Source organism: Cygnus olor, chromosome 1 (assembly GCF_009769625.2).
Source record: "Cygnus olor isolate bCygOlo1 chromosome 1, bCygOlo1.pri.v2, whole genome shotgun sequence".
In the NCBI taxonomy this organism is placed as follows: Eukaryota; Metazoa; Chordata; class Aves; order Anseriformes; family Anatidae; genus Cygnus; species Cygnus olor.
In genome coordinates, this window is record NC_049169.1 from 76,097,872 (window position 1) to 76,120,722 (window position 22,851).

Genomic DNA, 22,851 nt, shown 5'->3' on the forward strand with positions numbered 1-22,851 from the left:
TGTCCTGGCCTATTATTTCCCTATTTTGCAGGTCCAGAATTCATTCAGGGGCTTTGTTTCTAGGACAGGAAACAGTGCAAAGAGTAAGGGTTCTCCTTTCTCAGCCGATGCAGAGCACTGACTTTCCTCGCTATCCCCTTGCGGTGGCAGAGGGCTGCTTTGCCATTCCTGCCAAGGAGAGCAGGCAGGTGCAAACCCAACAGCAGAGCATGACAGCAGAAGTCAGAGAGGAGAGGAAGGGAGTCACAGTGTGTTCCACAGGGTGCTCTTAGCATAGGGCTATAGAACAATTCAGGTTAAGAGGGATCGCCAGAGATCCCCCCAGTTCCACCCCAGCTCAAAGCAGATCGAGATGAAGCAGGTTTCTCAGGGTCTCGTCCATTTGCATTGTGAGTATCTGCAAGAATGGGCATCTCACCACCTCTCTGGACATCTGTTCCAGTACATGCCCATCTTCCCACTAAAAAACCTTATTCTTCAATTTAATTGGAATTTCCCATGTTCCAGCTTCCACTGTATCCTTGCACTGTGTGCCTTGAGGGGAGCCTGGCTCCATCTTCTGCCCCAAGGTAGTTGCAAGTGGCAATACTTGCCCCTTGGCCTTCTCCAGGCTGAACAGACCCAGCTCTCTCAGCTTGCTCTCATAAGCCCTTGCTCCAGTTTGTCAATGTCTTTTTTGGTACTGGGAAGCCCCAAAGTGGACACGGTACAGCAAATGCAGTCCTACAAGTGCCAGCTGGATGTGGAGGATCACTTCCCTTGACGTGCTGGCTGCATCCTGGCTGGGGCAGCCCAGGATACAGTTGGCCTTTTTCAGTGTAAGGGCACGCCACTGACTCACATTCTTATCGCTTACATATGGTTTTGCCCACAGCAGTGGTGCTAGATCACATTCAGAAAATACTTTTGTTATTGTTTTCATCTCTTGGAGGTAAATGCCAGTGTCTCATGTCTGCTTGATGAGCAGGAACTTTGGGGTCTCTTTCTTGGAAAAGCAGGATCCTGTACAGTGTTTCAAGCTGAGTATCAAAATTACCACATACACCGTCAGAGATTTGAGGTTTATTATCATTCCTCACCATATCTGGGGGGGGATATCACAAACCAGAACACTGATACTGAAACTCCATGAGACATTCATAAGTTGACTGGCCCAGATATCAGTCCTGCAGAACACACAGTTATGCAGAATTCAGGTGATAGATTCTGTTGCAGCCCTCAAAAACATTCAGCCAAGTTAAAATGAAAGTAAATGCATCACTGACACTGCTAAAGTAGACTGTGGGTCTGTATTACAGTTCCAACCTTCTTTTAGTGGGAAACAGATTTCTATATTTTTCCATGCACTGTGGAAGTTGTAGGATGTATCAATCTAGTATAGACCCAGCCAGACATATTAGTTTTCTTGTTGCGTAAAGATTTATCTGTAATTGCCAAGGCTTATTTTTACTTTCCTTGAATTACTGTTATGGTTGTATTTAGCTGCATAACAATTCCTGATTTCCCTCCCTATATTTTTGTACCACACAGATTGCTTATCAAATACATTCTTAACATTAAAGTGTCAAACAGGATTTGCAGAAAGCTATTTGGGTTTGTAGTTTAGGGTGAACGTTTATCAAATTGTGGATTAGCTGAATCATGCACTGAACCAAATTATTATTGTCTGTGATTAAATCACAAAGTGGTTATTGCCCTGTGTCATCTAAAGCACAAGATAGTTTAAATCTTTAAAATCCCTTTTTAAGGTGACTATAGGAGCTACATAGCTAGAGTTTTAGGACCAGGCAGTTTTCAGTCCGTAGGCAGAAAAAAAACAGCTTTCAAAAGGTAGCTTGGACTGATCACACTCTGCTTATATGGGCAACTGATCTAGGAAAGAAATAGATGGACTTATTTACGCTTCAGACACACAGAATCGTTTTTCAGTAAATAGACCTCTCTGTACCTGGAGCTAAAGTATTTTTTCAAGGTGCTGACTCGGAAAAAGGGAATGAATGGCCATGCTAGTTCTTGTACCTGAAAGGACACGAACAGCCTGCCTAAGAGCAGCAGTGTCTGAAGTTTGTTTCTGTTCATGCAGACACAGGTCTGAGGGCACAGCTGAGTCACAAGAGATTGAGCTGTGCAGTGCTTCCCAGCAAGGCCACTCGTGGGATGTGGAGGCCACCAGGAGTGGCTCCATTGAATGCCCCAGAAGCAGGGTCTCACCACCCCAGCACACACTGGTCATCTCTCTAAAGCCATAGGAGGCTTGTGGCAGGCTGCCACCACAGTTCTCATCCACGCAGCACACGCCAGCAAATGCGCATCATGGTGCAGAGCTCCATTTGCAGCCCAGTGCAGCACACTGAGCCTCGTAGCAATTTCCGCGCTCATCCTTCGTGCTCCTCGGCAGCCTCTAGCTGGGATGATCTGAGTGCTTTAAGGGTGCTCGTTTCTGGAGCCTTGCTGTGAGGTGACTAATCTTGATGGCCATGTACTGGCCTCACTGAGTCACGAAGGAGTGAATGGCTTCTGCAAGATGAGGAAGTGGTAGGCTGAGGAAGGCGAGGGCAGCTGGGGAGGTCACAACCCAGGAGGAGTCATTGAGTAGTCACAGCTCCTGTTCTTTTCATGTAGATAGGAGGGAAGTCCTGAAGCTGCTTGTTTTCATGTTGCAGTACGGGGTCATGGGGTAGAAAGGGCTAAGAGTCGCTGCACTAGGCAGTGCCTTCTAGGGAAATGAAAGTCTTGTGCAGCTGGTGGTGGTGTGGTACTCTGAGCCTATGGCGAAGGTACAGGCAGAAAATATGCATTAAGCAGCCTTCACTCCTCTACTTCATCCCCCTTGTCCTACTCTTTGACCTATTTTCTCTCATTGTTATCTAGTAATCTATTTTTTAAAAGATTCAGCACAGTCTCTCCTGCTGGTTGCAGCTGATCCATCTCTCTGCTAGCCTGTGAAACCAACACCTCCTAAAGAAACGTCCCCTGCCAATTACTCTGGAGGCATGGATTCAGCTCAGCATGAGAGTTCAATTGAAGCCAGTTGGCCGTGCCACCAGGACAGGGATGGCTCAAGAAAGACTTTTTAAAAAGTATAGAAACTCAGAACAAATTTCTTCCCTCTTTTCTTCATCCATGCTCAGGAGAAAGTCGCTTAGAAAACTCCAGGAGGCAAACATAGATTTTTAGTCTGAGTGTTCCTCTCTGAAAAAAAGGGTTTGTGAGGTTTCTCGGCAAATGTGAGTAGCAAATCCTCTAAGCCCTGTGATTCCTCAGGTGTGTGCCCTTGCAGTGGGCACCTTGAGGCTATGTGCATGCAGGGTACCTTGCAGAGAGTTGCTCGCCCCGGGTGAGCCCTCTCTCCTAATGGAGTCCTGCCAGGGGAATTTGCTGCTGGGGAGGAAGGAGGAAGCGGGTGTGCTGGATCACCACATGAAATGTCTGCTCTGCTCGTGTGCAGTCTCCTTGGCCTGCAGCCTTTTGGCTAGCCGCACCTGCCCTTTTTTTTTTCCCTCCAGCTGAACTGACAGAGGGGAGGCTGCGGCTCCTTTCTGTCCCTGCAGCTTTCCTGTCTGGCTGACTCTCTGCCCTGGACACAGATGTATACTTAAATATGAATTCTGCAAGGCACACATCATGCTCGAGGAGGGAGGGTGTAGCGGGAAGATGCTGAGGTCCGTAGGTGGGCTGCTGTGGTTGGGCTAAGGAGAGCAGCTATCTTGTGCGAGAATGAAATAACAGTAAAAACATATTGCATTCAGCCCCAGCTGCTTAGAAAGAAGGTTTCAGTACTTTGTAACAATTCATTTTGGAGTGCTCCATCCGCATAGCTCACCCTCTGCGAGTTCATTTCTGCTTGAGTTATGCCACCTTGCACTAGCCTGGTTGCTGCTTATAGACTGAGTCCTGTGACAGCTGTTTGCAGAGGTCTGTCCTGCTCCCTACCAGCAGCCTGCCTTGCTTGCACAGATTGTTGGCTCAAAATGTCTGCGTGAATTCTATCTCGGGCAAAATGGATGGATTTCTAAGAATAATGGCTAAGGCACGGCAGCTCACACACTTCGAAGTCCTGTCCCCACACTAGTCAAGAAGGTAGGTGGCAGCAAGTTAGAGGGCAGCAGGAGCACACCTGCAGCGCAGACAAGGCATGTTCTAGCTTTAACATGTGTTAGTTGGTCAAGGTCAACCCTGGACTGAGCCCATAAATATTTAAGTCCCAGAAAAAACGTTTGGTGTTGTACAAACATGTTAACTACCTCAAGTTAATTGGCAAGCAATTACCTTGGAGTAAAAATAGCTTTCCTGTAGCAAGCAGTCACAGAGTGCCTGTCCCCCCGTGAACACTTCCAATTCACTAAAATTTTCTGCAGGGGAACCTTTTCCGATTTGCGTTGTAGGGCCTCGCAGGTTTGTGATTGAAAGGTTTTGTCCCCAGAGGCAATTGCTGTTTGGTTGTGGTTCAGGCTCAGCAAATAGGGCCATGCGCTGAAGCTGATTTTCATGCTGCCCTTTAATAATACTAGAGTTTTGCAATTCACAATCCAATGAAAAAAACATGATAATATTGACAAGCAAAAGCATGCCATTCAGTGAGGGAGTGTAACTTGTGTGCTCATTGTAATGGGATTGTTGGCGAAGGCCAGATAAGTATTTTTAACTTAAAGACAGGTTGTCTGATATTTTTCATGACAAAAATACACAGCTGGACTGGATTTCTTTGGAAGTGTATGCAGGCGAGAGTCAAGAAGCAAAGCTCTTCCACAGCACTCGGGACTACCAAGTGAGAGACCCGTGATCAGCTGTTTCACTTGGCTATAAAAGTCAGTAACTTCTTTTTATGAGATCTCCAGTCCGTGCAGACCCATCAGCTTCCCTTAGAACTTGGCTCAAGCCCTTGCTTGATCCTCCACAACCTGTCAAAATAATGTCCAGATCTTCTTGGTGTGTAACTAAGCCACAGCCGGATTTCTTTCTTGGGACTGATTACCCCAGCATTGCTGGGAAGGCAGATCTGGACACACGGGGGTGAGCGGTGTCTGTCACTGAGCTCCCAGGACTCTGGGGCTCCTGATGTCCAAGGTGGGCTGGCACAGGGTTCAGAGCTGGCCCAGCCAGCTACCATCAGCACCGCAGCGCTGTGTGGCAGCGGGTGAGTTGCTGCCTGCCCTGTCCCTGTCTTCACCTGTTCCTGGTCACCCCTCTCACCATACAGTACAAAGTTATGTAGAGGAGGAGGGAAGCAGGTGATACTTGGGAGCCTTGGGAGGCAAGACGACTGAGCTGGGATGTCTGGCATCCACACGGGTTTGTGCGGTGTGCCTCTGGATGCTGCGGTGTGGTGGAGGGTCAGTCTGCAAAAGCCCTTCCAAGGCAGTCGGCAGTCTCTGCCTTGCACCCTGGAGAAGCAAGGGAGTGGCGAATGGGAAACAAAACTAGCAAGTCCATATCACAGTCCTGGCAGCAGTACTCAGCAAACATGAGAACCGCAGTGATGATGTCTCAAATTCCTCTCCCTCTGCAGCTTGGCTTTAGAAACTTTGGCATTGCGGTGAGCCTTGCCAAAAAGGACTTCAGCCTCTCAGCTGGCTCCTGTGGCAATGTGTCCTTGAGGTTGGTACCTTCAGGTGCTTCAAGCAAGAGAAGCTGTGATGGGGGCAAATATCAGAGCTTTCCAGGAAATATTCAGACACAACTGCAGCTCTGTTCACTGTAACTCCTTTGAATTCACTTTCTGTGACTGTAGTGGCAGACAAATTTGCTGGCAAATGTTTTGCAAAAAAAAAAAAAAAAAAGGCATTGATCCAGCAAAGTGCTGTGCACAAACTAAGCTTAGTATAGATGACTGCACCTGCACTTAATGCTAGGCACGTGATGAATGCTCTGCTAGATCCTAGCCAAAGTAAATTTAAAATAAATATCAGAGCGTGCTCGTGGAAAATGAATGCTGGTCTTGTAAGCATACAGGATTGCTGCAGAAATCAGAGTCTACAGCTCCATGTGTCCAACAGGGATATCCAGCAGGGAGGAGGCACGTGATCTCCACCAGCAGAGCTGGTGAAAACAGGTTTTGATTTGAATGAGTTATGACCCATTGAAAATGGCATCATGCGTAACCACAGCAAATTGTCATAATGAGATCACGAGGCTCGAAGAAGTGGGCAGTGAGGAAAGGCCTCATTCCGCCAGTGCACACGGCTGACTGAGCCGTTGGCTGCAAAATGCAATGAAGGGGCACACCGTCCTGTTCCCCGGACGTCTTGTCATCATAGTGACAGGACCAGAGGTTGCGCAGCCAGACAAAAACTCATTAGAAGTGTTGAGTTAAAAGGAAGAAAACGATCCAGAACTCGTATGGCTTTGCATTTAGGCTTATCCAGTGTAACAGAGGGGGTCGGGCTAACCCAAATAATGGAAAAATATAAGGACTGTAAGTGCTTCCATCCTCACTGCAGCTTTCTGAGTTAGCCTGGGTGTTTCTAAACTGTGTTCTGTCAGAGGGCAGGGTCTGGTGTCGAGGCAGAGCATGGCATAGTCAAAAGCAGCCCTCTCTCTCTGGAAGCACAGTAAAACTGTATTCACTTGGCACTTCCCCGGGCTCATAAATGTTTGGATCCGTGTGAATCTGCCCATGGGAGGGGGTAGAAATGCGGGGAAACAGTGCTACTTGTGGGGAGCCATCCATCGTGCAGGGGACGGGAAGAACCATGCTCCAGCTCATGCTATTTCTCTTAAAGTTTTCAAGTGCACGTGTCTGTGGGGGCTTGTTGCAAAACATCATGCATATGATCTAACCACATCCTCCCACTCCCCCCAAGGTGGAGTGCAGAGGTGCGCTGATGTAATGCATCAGTAGATAGGGGACCTATTTCCCTTGTCTCATGCATTAAGGTGAATCAGGCTGCTTGCTGCTCGGTTGCCACCCCTCCCAGGCTTGCACCCTCCAGTCTCCATCTGTTACATGCTACACACAAATATGTGTGTCTCTGAGGATTCAGACTCATGCTGATAGACACCATCCCAACTTACATTTTTGTTATGATTAGATTCATAGCTTGAGTCCATGGACATCCATGTGGTGCTTGGTCCTTAGCAGGTTAGCCCTTGGCTGTGGGGCTGTACTTGTGTTTGCTTGAGACGTACAGTCTTAGTGGCACACTGAAGCCCAAGCCATGCACAGGACCCCGAATCTGCCCCTGTGGGCAGCTGAACTCAACCCGAGGTCTCTCTGCTCTTGCAGTAGGCATGCTCCAGGCCAGCCTGGAGAGGACTGCAGCTTGTCTCGTTTTCCTAATGTTGGCTCGCTAGCACTGCTGCAGGGACAGCTGACACAGATGGAGGCCAGCCAGGCTGAAGAGGTGCTGGGGAAATGCATCCTGCATGCACTTCAAAGCAATGCACAGGGAGCACAGAGGAGGTACCAGAGAAGTCTCCCCATGCATTTGTGCATGCCAGAGCTGCAGGTGGGAGGTGGATGTACCAGCCCACACCGCAGTCCAGGTGCACCAGTGGAGAACCAAGATTTTGCTCTTGGTGCCTTCTTTGTAGACAGAGGGAAGAATAGAAAGGGCTGTGTGAAATACCTGCTTGATAAAGTGGTTGTTAAGCTCACTTTGTTGTGTGTTGTCTGCTGAGTAGAAGTCCCACTGAGTTTTCATTTTCTGGTCTCATTCAACAGTAGTATTGCTAGTAGTATCACTAACATTGCTGTTTCTCTCATCCCCATGTAGGAGAAGAATTTGGACTGGTTCCCTCGGATGAGAGCCATGTCTCTGGTTAGCAATGAAGGTGACAGTGAGCAAAATGAAATCAGGAACCTGCAGGAGAGGCTGGAGTCAACCATGAGCCTCGTAAAACAGCTTTCCAGTCAGCTTGCCGAGCTCAAGGAACAGGTGAGTGCCCTGCCCTGGGCAGCAACCTGAGCACGTGTGGGTGAGTGCGCTGGCTTCCCTCAGGTTGCAGTCAGGACTGTGTTACAAAAGAGACTTTTGTCCTAGAAAGGTTTTATCTTCCAGTAAGCTTTCTGAGTAGACACACTGATAGGGATTTGGGCTGAAATTGTACTCCATTAGCAACAGCAGAGAACAGGTAAGGGAAATGAGTTATGAAATCTTTACAATGGGTGTGTGAGGACAGAGGGAAGCTGCAGAAGCAGTGGTGGGCTTTGCATGTGCAGGTACTGCAAACCTGGCAGTAAAACAGGAGTAGTGTCAGAAAGCGCTGCCTGCTGATTGGAGTCCGTAGAAGCTTTCTGAGTCTGACACATGGGGGTTTCCCCCTGCTAAATATCAGCTACGCTGTTGTAGAACAATTTGTTGAGCTGGTCGCTTCGCTTGTGTTGCCCTCTGTGCCTGTCCCTTGTCTCCCCTCCCCTAGCATACAGCGGTACTGGCCTTCCTCACAGCCCTGCCTCTGCCTCACCCACCTTTCTCTCACTGCAGGGTCAAAAGGCCAGTTCCCATTTTACCTAAGATGCCAGTCACCTATGGTTTGTTCATTACAGTTTCAGAGTAGCATCTTCATGCTTTCTTTATGGAAAGCACTTCCAGTGGCATCGAGTTATCTAATCATCCCCCTTCAGATCCCTCCTTAAAACGCTTTCTCCCTGTGAGAAACTTGACAAAGGTTTAGGCTGGATGAACTGCGACCATTGCTTATTGTGCTTATCCTACTGTCCTGGGTGGCTTTTTCATCCCCTTTTGCCTGAACCTGCTTTCTCCTGGCTTAAATTTAAACTCTTTGGGGTTGGGGCCATCTTTTAATTCTGTCATTGTATAGCACCAAGTGCAAATGCTGACACTCTGCAGGGCTACACAACACGATAGCAGCGCAAGGGATGCACTGTAAAACCTGCCACTGGAAAAGAACAGTGTACAAATGAGAATGAAATGTCCATCCTTTGCAGGAAACAGATCTCCCACTTCAAAGGCATCTCTTACTTCTAATTTTTAATGCATAATTTTAATGCTAGTAAAAGAATAGAATTCCACTCCCTGTTGTTTTGCTTATATGTATCTTGTTCTGTGACTGCTAAATAATAGTAAAAAGTTAGAAGAAAAAAAAATCTCAACTCATCTCTCTCTCTGCCTTTCCACCTTAGATGACAGAACAAAGGAAGAATAAGCAGAGGCTGGGCTTTCTTGGATCAAACACACCCCATGTGAATCATCACATGCCACCACCCTGATACCATGGGGAGAAGCCGTGACTAGCCTTTCATCAGTATTCCTGCTTTATTATAGAATAAAAAGCTGAGATTGAGAGGAGTGAACAGTGCCTATTGTTACAAAGTTAAAAACAACCAAGTGCCAAGATGTTAAGTGGTTTAGCTCTGGGAACAATTTGTAGCTGTTTTTCATGGTTGAAAGGGACCACAACCTAGAATGCAAGAGATACAAGGGAGCTCGTTTGTATTCATTCAAGGGGCCTGACTCAGCTGGGTTTGTGCTCTGCAACTCAAATGGCTTTGGTGGTGGCTGCTGCCTGCAATGGAAGTCAGGGCAGCGCTTGGCCGTGTCCCTCGAGCTGCCTTCAGCTTTCTCCTCAAAGTGCTGGAATAACCAAGACAAGCAGAAGAAGGAGAAATGTTTATTAGCGCAAATACAACAGCCTGGTTCAGAATCAATAGAAGTCGCTCCTTGTCTTATTTGCCAAATAGCAACGTTAGTCATATTTGCTTGGCATCTACTATTTTTTAATTACCGTAAATATGTCAGTTGGGTAAGCAATAATGTTGCTTCAAGTAACTTCTACTAGGAGGGAAAGGGGAGAAACCTCAAAAGACTGGAAAAAAAAAAAAGGAAAAAAAAAAAAGAAAAAGAGTTGCAAAGAGAAACATTAATGCTTTTGAATTTTAGCTGTCACCATGCAATTTCTTATTTATAACATGGAGCACAATGGATCTACAGCTGTGGGAATGTTATGCACATAACACTGACAACATAACTGGAAGTGATTTCTTTCTCCTGGATTCAGATGTTCTCAATTAATGTGGCCGTGAGATTTCACATACTGAGGAGTTAAACTGTTTTTAAAATTCAAGTTCCAATGGAGGATTCAGGAAAAAATATATATATATTTCTGTAGTTTGAAGCATGTATGGATTTTTTTTATAGATATTTTTTGTTTTGTAAAAAGCTTAGAAGTGCCTTTCTGTATGGAGCCGTAATGGTGTCATTACCTTCCATAAACACACTGTCAGCAAGAGCTGACTTTAGTAAATAAGCACCATATTCTGCCAGCTTTCTTCAGAGCTGAAGATCATGGGCTTAACCTTCCTCTGCCTGCTCTTCCTCGTTTTGGGGGGTTGCAGGATCAGCCTGGGTGACGGGGGGCGGAGACATGCCAGAGGAGCTCTCTTCCAGCTCTAGACTCTAAGAAAGGTGACAGCCAAATCATCTGTGCAGGTTTCTGGTGTATTCTGTACTTCCTGGGATGGTTTGAAAAGGAGAGTTACAAGTTATCCACAGAGCCCAAGAGGCATTTAGGGGAAGATTCTCAGGGCACAAATGGAAGTTGTGGTCCCAGTTCACTTTCATTTGCTTAGATTTTGGATACCTAATTGTCCTTAGTGCATTTGAAAATGTCCTAATTAAAGTGGAGTCACTTTCTAAATCAAATTATTTTTACAAGAAGTTCCCCCTGTAACTTATTCATTTTGTTACAAAAGCCATTTTGATAAACGGTGAAAATACTGTTGGCTCCAGTATTTCTAGTATCTCCCAGAAAAAAATGCTGTCTTAAGACACAATTCAAACCAGCAGACCTAGAATAAAGAGAAGGGAGGAGCATTTCCCTCCTTTCATCCCAAATTCAAGCCTGTTCTTGGAAGCCATCTCCTTTTTTGTGTGTGTGTCGGTGAGGTAGATGAGATAAAAATAATGTTCTTTAGGGTCTGACTGCTTACTATTGGAGCATTTCCCTTTGGCTTCTGTTGGGTCCTTCAAAAATACTGTGTGAAAAGCAGAAATCTGTGTATTTTCTGAAAAGAAACTCTATATCTGTTGACTGTAAGGACGTTTAGTCCCTAGAGCATCCCGGTTGTGAGAAGTGATGGCCTTTCCCAGGTGCAGGGTCTATTTTTCCTGTATTAAACTCTTCTGGAAACCTTGATCCAGCCAGGGCTCTGCCTTCACGTGCTAAGGCAAGGAGCACGTGGTGGTCGTCAGAACCAGCACAAGGCCGATGAAAGCTAGCAGTGGGGCACAAGGGTGGGGAGCTAAAGTCATCTACAGCTCCTCTGGCAGTGTTGGGCTCGCAGCCTTGGTGCGTCTAGACCCCGGTTGTTTCGTGGGCAGGAGGAGTGCTTGAAGGCAGCGTGGGCAGCCCCAGGGCTGGTCAGTGCCGCAGAGTGCTGGCTGATGGCAGGAGAGCAGAGCAGATGCTGTGGCACGAGGAGCTGATGGTAGGTAAGCTGCTAGGCAAGAGGAGAGCTCAAAGCAGAATACAGAAGAGCATTTGTCTTCGGTGAATGACTGAGATCTTTTAGGAATAAATCTCAGAGTGTGCCTTCATGCTTACTGTTATGAGGCCTTGATGCTACTGCTCCAGCATAGCTGTGCTGGTGAAACCCCCCTCAGTAAGGCTTTTCTGTGAGGACGGGCTTCATGTAGCAATTATCGTCCGGCACTGAGAGACGTACAGTGAATTTATTCTGGGAGTTTGCATCAGCCGCATGCCGTGCAGTAACCAGCCCATGGAAAATAAGGCCAGATTTGCCTCTCTGACTAGACCTATTGTAAAGCATGAAGCCAAAGGAGTTGCACGCAAATATAAAGTCAGTGGTAAGTTTGTAGAGACTCAGCCCCTGCAGCTGTATTAATTCAAATGAGTTTATGCAGCTCATCAGATCTAGTCACAGCTTCTGTTTCAATAGCAATTTCCACTTCCTCACGCATATGTATGGCCATTAAAGGTATAGAGCACAGTTTATCAGAACTAGGATGAATTATTCACTATTTATTGGGGGGTCGCTACAACTGGAAGTGGTTGGCACTTTTGTTGTTTACACTTGGAAAAGCAGCTGAACCACTGTGCATCACGGGAAGTTTCTGCTACTTGAGGCAGAACCCTCGAGACTCAATGCATTTGTGCCCTGAGCTGGTGCGGTTGCATGCTGCTGGTGCTCTGTCCGGTGACCTGACTGACATCCCCCTCAAGAACCCAAATTTTGCTCTTGAGAAGGGAGAGCAAAACCATCAAAAACTAAGAGCTAATAGGTGCCGATTAGCCTTTGCCATGTTGCCTTTCTGCTGTTTATAGCTTCAGAGAGAGCCCCCTGTAATCGATGCAAGTAGGTGATACTACTTGCACAGACTGTAAATACACGTCACTGCGCGTTCTGACATTTTTGCTGATTCTGCCACAGCTTAGGCCCTGTCCTGCAGCTCTCATCCATGCGAGTAATCTGTACCCATCCATGTGGTTAACTTCAACAGGAGGCTTCTTACTTGAATAATAGTTGCAGGGGCCAGAGCCCAAGCCTTAAAGATTGTGAAATATACCCATCAATGAGTTTATAACAAGGAAAAAAAATCATTGTTTTATACATATATTTATATGTATATCTCTGTTTAGTGCAGCTGGGGTACCTTTTTCTTAGGCAAGCATCATCATTTGCATAGCCTATTTATATGAAATGATTGCAAAGTTAAAACATCTAAGAGCTTTTAATGCCTTAGAGGGATTTATAATTATAAGCTCCTTGACAGTTAAAATCTACTTAAGTAAATGTGTCCATTGCTGCTGAACGTACCTTTAATAAAGTATGTCATTTAATATATGTGTTTGTCTCGCTTATTCTTGGTGCCACGGTGTGGGGAAATATGTGTTGCTGAATTGAAGGCTTCTGGGAAACACGGGGCATTTGTCCCACGTCAGAGACCAGGCTGTTGCAGTAAATGTTCCAGGGGTATGCTTCAGTTTCTTCTACGCAACAGATCCGGTGCCATCAGCACAGCCCTGAATGGAGAGAGGCCAAGTCCAGCAGTGAAAGTGAGGATTTACTTTGCATCAGGCACAGATCATTCCATTCAGGAGAAGGGATTGGATTGCTGGAGGCGTGGTGACAGGCATATAATTTGCTTGAGTGCTTTTTGTTCACTGCTCACTGTCAGTGAGGTGGCAGCCCTGGCTACAAGTGATGGCTGCAAGCATCACCGATGGTGTCCAATGCCCCCAGGGTATCCTGTTGCACGTTGGCTCAGCCCTCAGCCTGCAGGGAAGCTCTTGCTGCCTGCTTGGGTCTGGCCTGAGGAGTTGGTGAGTCACTGCGGGGCTTTGAGCATCCTGAGCATCGCGTATGGCAGTCAGCGGGGCCTGAGTGACTCCGTGTCCTCGTGTGCCTCATGAGGGCAGCTGGGCAGCCCCGCCAGGGCTCGCAAGCAGCATGTGATGCGCATGCTCATGTGCATGCTCACGTGCATGCTCATGCAGCTAATCTGTGCTTCCAGCAGTCAACATCCTTTCAAGGCAGAGTTACTGGTGGTGCTGCGGAGCCTGTCACTGCCATCACACGCTCCCCATATCAGTTCAAGACTTTGATTTTGGAAATCCAGCCCCCAGATAATGGGGGTGCACAGGTTAAAGGCTTAAAGGCTCTCTGTGACTTCTCCTGCTGGGGTGGGGGGTTGGAGGGGTGGGGGGTTGTGTGTGTGATTTTTTTTTCTGACTTTTTTATTTCATGTTTTCAGTGTAACTAACTGTTTCAAGTAGCATATTGAGAGAGAGACCAGGAGGTTTCCCCTCTCTTCTAGGTGAAAGGAGTGAGGAAGACAAAGAGCCAGAGGCCATTGTCTCTTTGCACCCAGACGACTCCGGCTGAGGAAATCTGTGGTCTTGTGAAAAAAAGAAGTACCCTACAAACCTGGGACAGGAGAACATAAACAACATACAAGCTTCTTTTTCTTCCTTTTTTTTTTTCCAACTGTGTTTATTACAGAAAGTCGGTATTTATGAGGAAAAGAATGAGATCTTGGTGAGAAAAAAAGGCTGTTAATTAGTTAATAAGAAAAATCTTGTTAGATGGAGCATACTGTTATTTCCGTGCACTCGTGATACCAACCTGCCAAGTTTTTGAGTGGAACAGACTTTCTATTACATTCTAAGGTATGACTGTAAAGTTAAATAGAAAGAAGCTTGTTTGCTACTAGTTTTTTTTAGATCATCTGCAAAATGTATGTCCTAAGAGAAAATGTGTTTTCATACAGTAAGCTTTCAACCTAAGATTATGGACATATTAAAAGAAAAGCCCCCAAACCAGAATTAAGCTCCTCAGCCCAAATGGTGGCTGTTTCACACGTGAAACTTAGAACTGGGGCTTCTGTTTTCAATACCTTTCTCATTCAAAAGGCATTCCAGGGAGCAAGCATCTCCCTCAGCATCAGCCATGCAGACTTCAGTGGACTCACACCGGTGTGCCCTGAGAGCGAATTAGGCTCATTAGTTTCCACAGTCACTGCTGTTGTGACAAAAGCAACTGCAAGCGAGGATGTTTGCTTTGGAATGAGTGTGCTTGTTTTCTGGGGATGGTGGCCAAGTTTATTTTTAAGCTGAGAAAACTGAGTTTCCAGTCTGCTAACCTTTCTGCTGTCCCGGGATGCCCACAGGAGCAACCGGCAGTGTGGCTCCTGTTTGTAGGCGCTTGGACTGAACGTTCCCTATTTGCACAAAATCATCCCAAAGAGGCATGAAACTACGAAAAAGGAATTCAAGCTCCAGGAATTTTAAATGTGGTGTGTATTGCTATCATCAGTTCACACTTGCCTGGTCTATTTATATGCTGTACTTTTTTAGTGTGAAGCAGGAAGTCGCAAGGCACAAGACAAATAGCCTTTATAACTTGGCTATTTTAAAGTGTTTCTGTTGCTGCAAACAGCCAACAGTTACCTATTTTATTTTTGCACAGCAGATTTCTTACCCTATGTCCCCCACCTTTTGCCATCTCGCTCCATGTCTCCACCTCTGCTGCTCTGGCAAGGGTGAGACCTGGCCATGTCCAGAACGCCCCAGGAGGGCTGGGAAGCCAAACCAACAGACTCAGCCCGTAGGAGCACAGATGACCTGGCAGTGTCTTGTCCTTATGACTCTAAAAACTCCATTTAAACATTGCAGAGCGTGTTGTCAACTAGTGCACTATCTACCTTGGTACGAGCAGGGTTTCTTTAACAGTCCTTCTTGAGGCAAATTATTGCATAAGCTTCAACCAACTCGTGCAGCTTTAGGCTGTCTAAAGCCTCTTAAACTGTGGAGATGGCAAAGTGATATGAAGTGATGAACGGCTTCTGCTCCAAATCTTAACAAAACCCACTGGAGAAAAGCAGCACGCCACCCGTGGAAGCCAGCTCAGAGACGTTGCTTGAGTCTGGCTGAGCCCCATTCTGGCAGGGTTTTGGGGTGGCCGACGGACAAGGGCACCGTCACAGCAGGGCTGCTGCCATGCATGGTGGTGGGGGGCAGCTGCGGACGCCAGGCTCTGGGGCCAGCCGAGGCGTTGCTTCACGTGGGTCCTGCCTTCCCCCCCACCCCCGCCATTCAAAAGCCTGTGAGTTCATCCAGATGGGAATAGTGGTTTGGGGATTTTGTTACAGCATGAAGGCTCCATATCCCTTTATACAATACTCCCTCCTGGCCCCCAAATTTTGCAGCGTGCTGTGTTCCCAATAGCACCAAGTTGCCACGTAAACCATGGACTCTGGCACCTCGTCATAATTTTGTGCAATGGCCTTCAACTGTGATATGTCAACCCGCATTTCTCAATCCTCTCCTAGGAGCATTTGCTCTCTTCCCACAGCTGTAAGGGTGTATTCACCACTCTCCCTTCCCTGCCGTGCCAGTGTTACGGCGCGAGACATCCAAGAGCTCTGCTAGCTTGGGAGCTGTAGCAGAGACTGTAGCTGTGCTCAGCCAAGCACAGGGTGACTTTGAAACAAGATTCAAAAACATTTTCAGTCTTCGGTTGCTCTTGGACTATGTCAGTTGGCTGAGAGTTTGTATTTTTTCAGGTCAATTTCTGCTGTTTTTTGAGGGTGGCTCAGGCCCATTTGTAGCCCACCAGGGAGCTGTAACAGTGGCTTTTTCTGGCCTTAAAGTGTTTACCCTAATTTGATAAAAACAACAGAATTCTTGGTGTCTCCAAAAAACCCCCCAAGCCTTCATCTTTCTGTTTTAAGAGGGAGGGTGTATGTGTGTGATCGTGTGTGGTTTGCACACACGCAACTACATTTGAGGGTATTTGGGAACACTGGCACGCCAAAACAAGGGCGGGTTGGCTACAGACCTAAACAAGCAGAGCAGCTGGTGTTGAGAGCACTGCTGTCCCATGGGAAATGCAGATTTTTCTGCCTGTGGCAGAACTTTGCTCCTAAAGGAGAAGGAGTCAGGAGAGGAGAGTGAGGTTCCTGGAGCCATCCTGCTCTTCTCGTGAAGTGTAACATCTGCCTGAGCCCCTGGTTGCTCAGCTGGGAGGTGGGGAGATGCTTGTGCACCTAGCCAAAGACTGCGGGAGTTGTAAATATGCTGTGCTACAGACATAATTTAACATGCAGAACAAGAAAGGGGAGGAAGTAAAGTTCAAGGGAAGGTCTCAAGTGTACAAGGAAATGTCGTCAGGAATGGTGGTTGTACTGGTGGGGTTTACAAGAAGGTTACTCTCAAGTTATCATGAAGAGTTGTTACCAGAGGTTGACTGGCCATGTCTTTGTCAATCTTGGTTGTCTTTTCAGAAGACAGGACTTAGCCAGAAGCTACCAGTCCAGTGAAAAAGCTGTTGCTCAGGGTCCTTGGTCTACAAAATCTGTTTTTTTAAAAGTTTGTCCACAGCACCTCACTTGGGATGAGTGCTCTTTTACATGGTTAGCACAGATCTAAATAAACACAGAAATATAAACTGAGCTGGAAATTTACTGAGTACAAGCTGTCTTGCAAAATTGTCTGTGTTTCCTGGCTCTGGATGGGATGGAAATACCACAAAACTCGCTTCTCTCATAGTAACATGATACTTCTGCTTCCGGGCTCAGCTGAAAGAGTGAGGTGGAGGCATGTACAAGATCAGAAAAAAAAAAAAGAAAAAAAAAAAAAGATAATCAAGCTTTTTTTTTTTTTTTTTTTTTTTTAACATGGAGAAATTGAACCATTAATCAGAAAGCTCAAAGTGGCCATTGTGAGCATCTACTCATATGCCTTGTGTAGCACAGGCCCTAGAGTTTGGTCCAGCTGTTTCTCTGTGGTCTGGGGCATAGCGCTGGAAAAGGCAGCTAACCTGCTGGGAAGCCTTCATGTGACTAAGACATGGGGTCTATCTGCTGCCTGGTGCTCGCCTGGCTCAGTCTTTGGCCCAGCTGCTACATCCAGGACAAACAAAGCTGGTTCCCATGAGCCCTGTTGTTTCCCGTCTCTCCAGTAGAGGGTAAACCAGTCAAACGTCCTTCCCTTTACCTGAGGTTCTCAGTCGTGGTTTCCCCACTCACGTGACTGATTTTCATATGGGTTTTCTGCAATTTTTCCAGTCTAGCCAAATGTTTTGGAGACAGAAGTTATGTCAGTGAAGATGGCAAGGAAGGGGACAAAATGCTTTCTCTGCTGGTGGTAGGCATTCATGGCAATAACACCCATGTTGTGAGCAGCCACATCCTTAGCAGAAGATGTCTGGGAAGACAGGACGCTGCACAGCCCAACCTCCAGCACAGCACTTTATCTTCCTCATGGTGCCATGGGGTCATCCACCGAAACTGCCTTTGCCACTGCTCAGCAAACGCCCGCTGCAGCCGCCTTAAAAGAGAGCAGCCAACAGGCTGTGTCCTCAGAATAGCCTAAGTCTTGGGCGTCCCTCCTAAATTTGCTGGCAAATGCCATTTTAACAGCATCTTCTGAGAACTGACTGAGACCACACATGTCCTTTCAGCCAGGCCAGCAAATAACCTTCAGATAAGTCTGCCCAGGGCTGTTTTGGATCTGGTGATCTGTGTTTAGAAATAGTCTTGGTATTTTTAAATGTTGCCTGGAGCCATCTGGTCCCCTCTTCATTTTATGTTTTAATTGTCATTTATAACTTATTATACAAGCTATTCAAAAGCCAGACAGACGCTGGAGGGAAGCAAGCGAGTCCCCATCTGAAGCTCACTGAAACCTCTGCAAGCCTTTCCCTGGCCTTCAAAGAGTTTTGGGGGCTAGCACCCCCATGGAGGGAGCACCCTGCGGCTCTGACTCCACAGGGCCCCAGCCCTGGGACGCCCAGGCCCTGCCTTGCACAGGGCCTCAGGCTCGGCTGCAGCTCGGGCCTTGCTCTTGGCCGGAGCTGGCTCCCCGTGGCTGGTCTCTCAGCCAGCCAGCCATGGCGCAGGGGACGACAACCCATCAGTGCAGGCCAGCCATGCAGGAGCAGGTGGCTCATTCCTGATTTCTCTGGCTCCTAAACCTTGTCTCAACCCGCAAGGCTGCTTAATGACTTAGCAGGGCCCTGAGGAAGTAAGCTATAAATTGCAAATACGCTGTAGCTAAAAGATTGGCCAAGGTGCTTGCTATGTGACGTTGGTGGCTCTGGAAGAGCAAACTGGCGCCTGGGGATTATTTATGGGTTGGGGAAGCCGATTTGCTTAGTGAAGCAACGGCTTTAGAAAAAAATCAATTCCCTCCCCACACCAAAATATTCCCGCACAGCTCCAGCAGGGCAGGGCAGTGCAGGGAGCCTGTGGTGTCCTGGTCCTGAAGCACAGCCTGGTGCTCCTCAGGCTGAGGGTGACATCTCGCCAGAGAACGAGCCTCCTTGGCCAGGCTCAAACACACCTGCACACCCCTCGCCAACGCTGAGGGCATGGGCATAGGCCAGTCCTATGGGATGGCTCAAACCCCAGCAAGGGGTTTGCTTTTTGCATCACTTGGAAATTACAACTAAGGGAGCTAAACTATGCTGGGAAGTGCACCGTTGTTATTCAGCTGACATCTCAGCTTACCCTGGTGGCACCCTGGCAACCATCTGCAAACCAGAAGAATTTACTTTTAGATGATTGATGCCTCTTGATTTTCAGAGAGTAGCTTGCTTGCCTGGTCCTGCCATGGGACCAGTGACTGTGGAGGGCCAGGAGGGCTGCAAATCACCCAAGCCAGGCTGCTCTGGCTCCTCAGCTCCCTCACAGTATGGGGAGCTATTACTGCATGACTCTTTCTTAATAATAATCTATTATATTTCAAACATATGAAATAAAACAGGGCACTGAACATCAAACTGTCTGAATAAGGATATATATATATATATTTGAGAAATTCCATTGGTTTCTTTCATTAGGATCCAAAGTATCTGCTCTTTAGGCAGACAGTAGAAATAAAGGATGTAATTTGAAAAAAAAAAAATTTTGCACCTATCCTAATTGTTCCCATGCACAGACTGCTTCTTGCCAGAGGTGCGTTGAATTTGTGATGAATTCAGCTCATTTCCAAGCCAGAGTTCAGATTTTGCTACCCCCTGGATGCCCTGGACATCGATGGGTGGACTCAGGTCATCAGATGCTGCAGATAGAAAATGAGGAAGGGGGGGGGGGCGGATCCAGGCCCCATCCCAGTCCTGCCACAAGCAGTCCAGCACAGCTGGCACTAATTGGCACTTTTCTTGGTGGCAGATCAAGTGCGGGGGAGACAATGGAGCCTGGGCTCGCCTGTCGTGCCTGGAGGTGATCCCCAGCCCTACGACCAAACCCACTGCAAGCGCAGGACCAGGACCTTGCAGCAACCGCTGCTCAAAGAAGACTTTGAGACAGTAAGCACATGTCTACAGGATCTGAATTGTGTCCATATGACTGAAGAGTTGGCGTTATACCAGAAAGGGATATTTTTTGTGTGAGCAGTAATAACTTATTCTAACAGCACCAGCTTATTTGGCAAAACATATACTCGTAATCTTAGACGTATCTGCTGGCAGCTTAGAGGCATAATTTTCTTTTGACCTTCAGGAACAAAGTCAGATGGGGAAAAAAGATGTCCCCACTTCCCAACAGGAGCTCTGTTGGGCCCTGAAGAGCCCTGAGCTTACGTGGCACTGGGGCTTCAAGGTGGCACGGTGCAATATAGAAAGCAATGCAAGTTCCCAGCATCAGCTCAACCATGCTTGTTTCCATCCACATTTTTCCTGTTTTTCTGTAGTCATGAAATGGAAATTTACCTCCCCTGAAGCACTGCCCTCCATGCTTCTGATACAGCTGGAGAAATTGTTCTCCTGGCAGAAAAGGAGGTGCTGGGGCCTTTGCCTGTGGTTCCTGGGGGCCAAGTAGCCCCAGCCCCTTTCTCTTGAGATGTTTGCAGATCTTGAGGCAGGATTTTTGGTAACTGTGTGATAAGTGCATGACACGGGGTGGCTGGCTCCAGCTGACTGTGGTGTGGGGCTGCCCCACAGGGTGCAGCTGCCAGCCCGGGACCCAGCCTTGCTGTATTCAGATTTACAGCACAGCAATAAAAGCCTGCAGTGAATGTTCCATTCCACCTCTCTGCACCAGTCTTGAAAATCCCTGGGGATTTTCCTGTAATAATCCTGTCTATGCCATTGACTTATGGAATAGTAATTGAGCTTCAAATTTAATTACAGTATGGGAATGCGCTGTCACTTGATTGAAGATACTTCCTTGACTATTTATTGCAATAAATAGTCTTACTGACTGCAGTTTTAAATGGAGGGACTAGACACTGGGATCTCTTTTTATGGCCCTGTTTATATTCTTCCTGCCAGACACAGCATTTCAATGAAATACCAAGCCCTGGTTTCCAAAATGCTCCCAGAGACTCTTCTTTTGTTAAATCTCTGTTTATGGAGGCTCATGGAGAGTTTCTCACCTGTTGCCTTACACCCACAGCCATGAAAAATAGCGATGCTCAGGACCTGTAAACATTCAAGTGATTCAGTCAAGTTTGTCTTATACGGGAATGTGAAGCAGAGGGACAGGGGCTGGGAAAACACCCACAGTTGTTTAATCCCATGTTTGAATGGCGCCAAGACATCCTGAGGAGTGTGTGCTCTGGGCCACCACCTTCCCACAGCATCCTGCAGCTCTCGCCCATCTCTGCCAAGCCTCAGGGGGCTGCCAGGGCGCAGTGGCCCCCGTGGACCCAAGGGAGCTGAGGCCACCCCAGTCCCACATATCCCAGAGCCGGGAGTAGGACCCATATCCCCAGGGGTGCTCGGGGTGGCACTGGTGTGGGTGGTGGGAGTGAGGTGCCACTGTGTCTTGGAGGGAATGTGCCAACTGGCACGACACGGCTCCGCTGAAGCGTTTCTGCGAAGCGTGATTTTTTTATGTAGGCACTTTCCTTCAGCGATAATAAGGCACTCAAATTACCCTCTAATGTTGGTTATTTGGAAACAACACGGAGGCAATATTTCCAGTTGTGACAGAGCGTATGGAAATGTGAGTTTCAGCAGCAGCATGCTGCACCTTGCCGCCTGCCCACAGCTGTGGAAACATCGACGTTCATGCTCATTAGCTGTGAAAGAGAAAATGAAACCCTCAACAACAATTTGGTCCAAATTCTTTTTTCTTGCAACCAGTTTTGTGTCTGAACGAGAGTAAGCATTCTCCCAGTACTGCATATCAGTTATTTCAGGCTTTGCAGACTCCCTCTTTCACCCTCCACCCCTCGTTCAAGGTCCTTCCTAATGCACACACAGCTCGGCCCCTGCCAGGTCAGCCCTGCTCCCCAAGAGGGGAATTACCAAGGGTGGGATGAGGCAGGGAGGTTGACTTTTGTTTTTATGGGAACATTTCTGGTTGTCCAAACAAGTGCTGCATCTGCAGGTGCCATCAAGGTGGCAACTTCTAGATGCCAAGGCTGAAGATGCTTCAGGTGTCAGCCCACAGTTATGGAAACTTGGCTTCTTCTCCCAGAAGTGTGGAGCATCATCCTTTATACCAGAAACTCTTGCCTGGTGTTTCCTGACATGACTAGGTCATTTCTAAGAAATCACTCATTCCCTCCAGCCTCTGTGGTTGTCCTCTGTAATAGTCAGTATCTTAGACATTTATTTACTTTTAGAGTATTTTTAGAGAGTAATTCTCTCCTGCTGTGACTTGATATCTACCTTTGTGATTTCATGCTCCAAAAGTCATCCTTTGCCAGGCTTGATATGAACCCCTGAGATGTGTGTGATCCAAAATTGGACAGTCAAATACATCCAAACTGGTAGAAAGTTGAGCCCTGGGTTTAAAACACCCAGGTGGTTTTCACCTGCCAGGAGGTCAAGCTAGATGGTCCAGACTGCTTCAGACTGGAGGTACTTGGACTTCTACCAAAATTCATTGCTGAGGCCTGTTTTTCCTTACTTCTACTTTGCTCTGATTGTTTCCAACCAGAAAATTTTGGCTTATGGGTAGAGTCAACCATTTCAAAGCTGATGCTTATTTTATAATCTAGTCTAGTTAATTTTCTTTCAGCTTTTTTTTTTCAGATAAACCCCATGCATCTTCTGACTCCACCTCATATCGGCTTTCTTACAGGCATATCTGATGTAGGTGTATCTGATTACTCTTGCTGATAGCTAAGCCTAGAGCTCAGCACATTTTCATTCTTTCTTACATTTCAGTGAATTTCATTGTCCAAATGGAAATATGGCACTGCCCTGTCACAATGTTTAGAAAAATTACCAGTATGTGCAATGTGTGGCCTGAAATGACCATGGCCTGTAACACAGCTCCTGTTGACCGAAGCACAGGAGCGCAGGAGCAAAGCTGCAGTCATGCAGAGATGCCCAGGTCCCATGGGGTGACCACCTCCCCTTCCGATGGGCTCAAACAGGATTGGTGGCAGAGGTGGCTCTCCTGCCATCCTCCTGCTTACGTGCCAAGCTGACACCGATTAGATGCACATGTTGTGAAGTCTTTTCTCCAGATA

The 22,851-nt window shown here is 47.1% G+C and overlaps 1 protein-coding gene across 3 annotated transcripts in view; it reads left to right on the plus strand.

Moving 5' to 3' along the window:
- The window catches only part of ITPR2 (inositol 1,4,5-trisphosphate receptor type 2), a 268,838-nt gene extending 256,077 nt beyond the window's left edge, over positions 1-12,761 (plus strand). For all 3 annotated transcript variants that reach the window (XM_040545169.1, XM_040545170.1, XM_040545171.1), the window contains 2 exons: positions 7,716-7,877; positions 9,086-12,761. In XM_040545169.1, coding sequence (XP_040401103.1) covers positions 7,716-7,877; positions 9,086-9,172 — 249 coding nt within the window. In that variant the 3' untranslated portion in view covers positions 9,173-12,761. The remainder of the gene's footprint in view (positions 1-7,715; positions 7,878-9,085) is intronic.
- Positions 12,762-22,851: the final 10,090 nt, after the last annotated feature.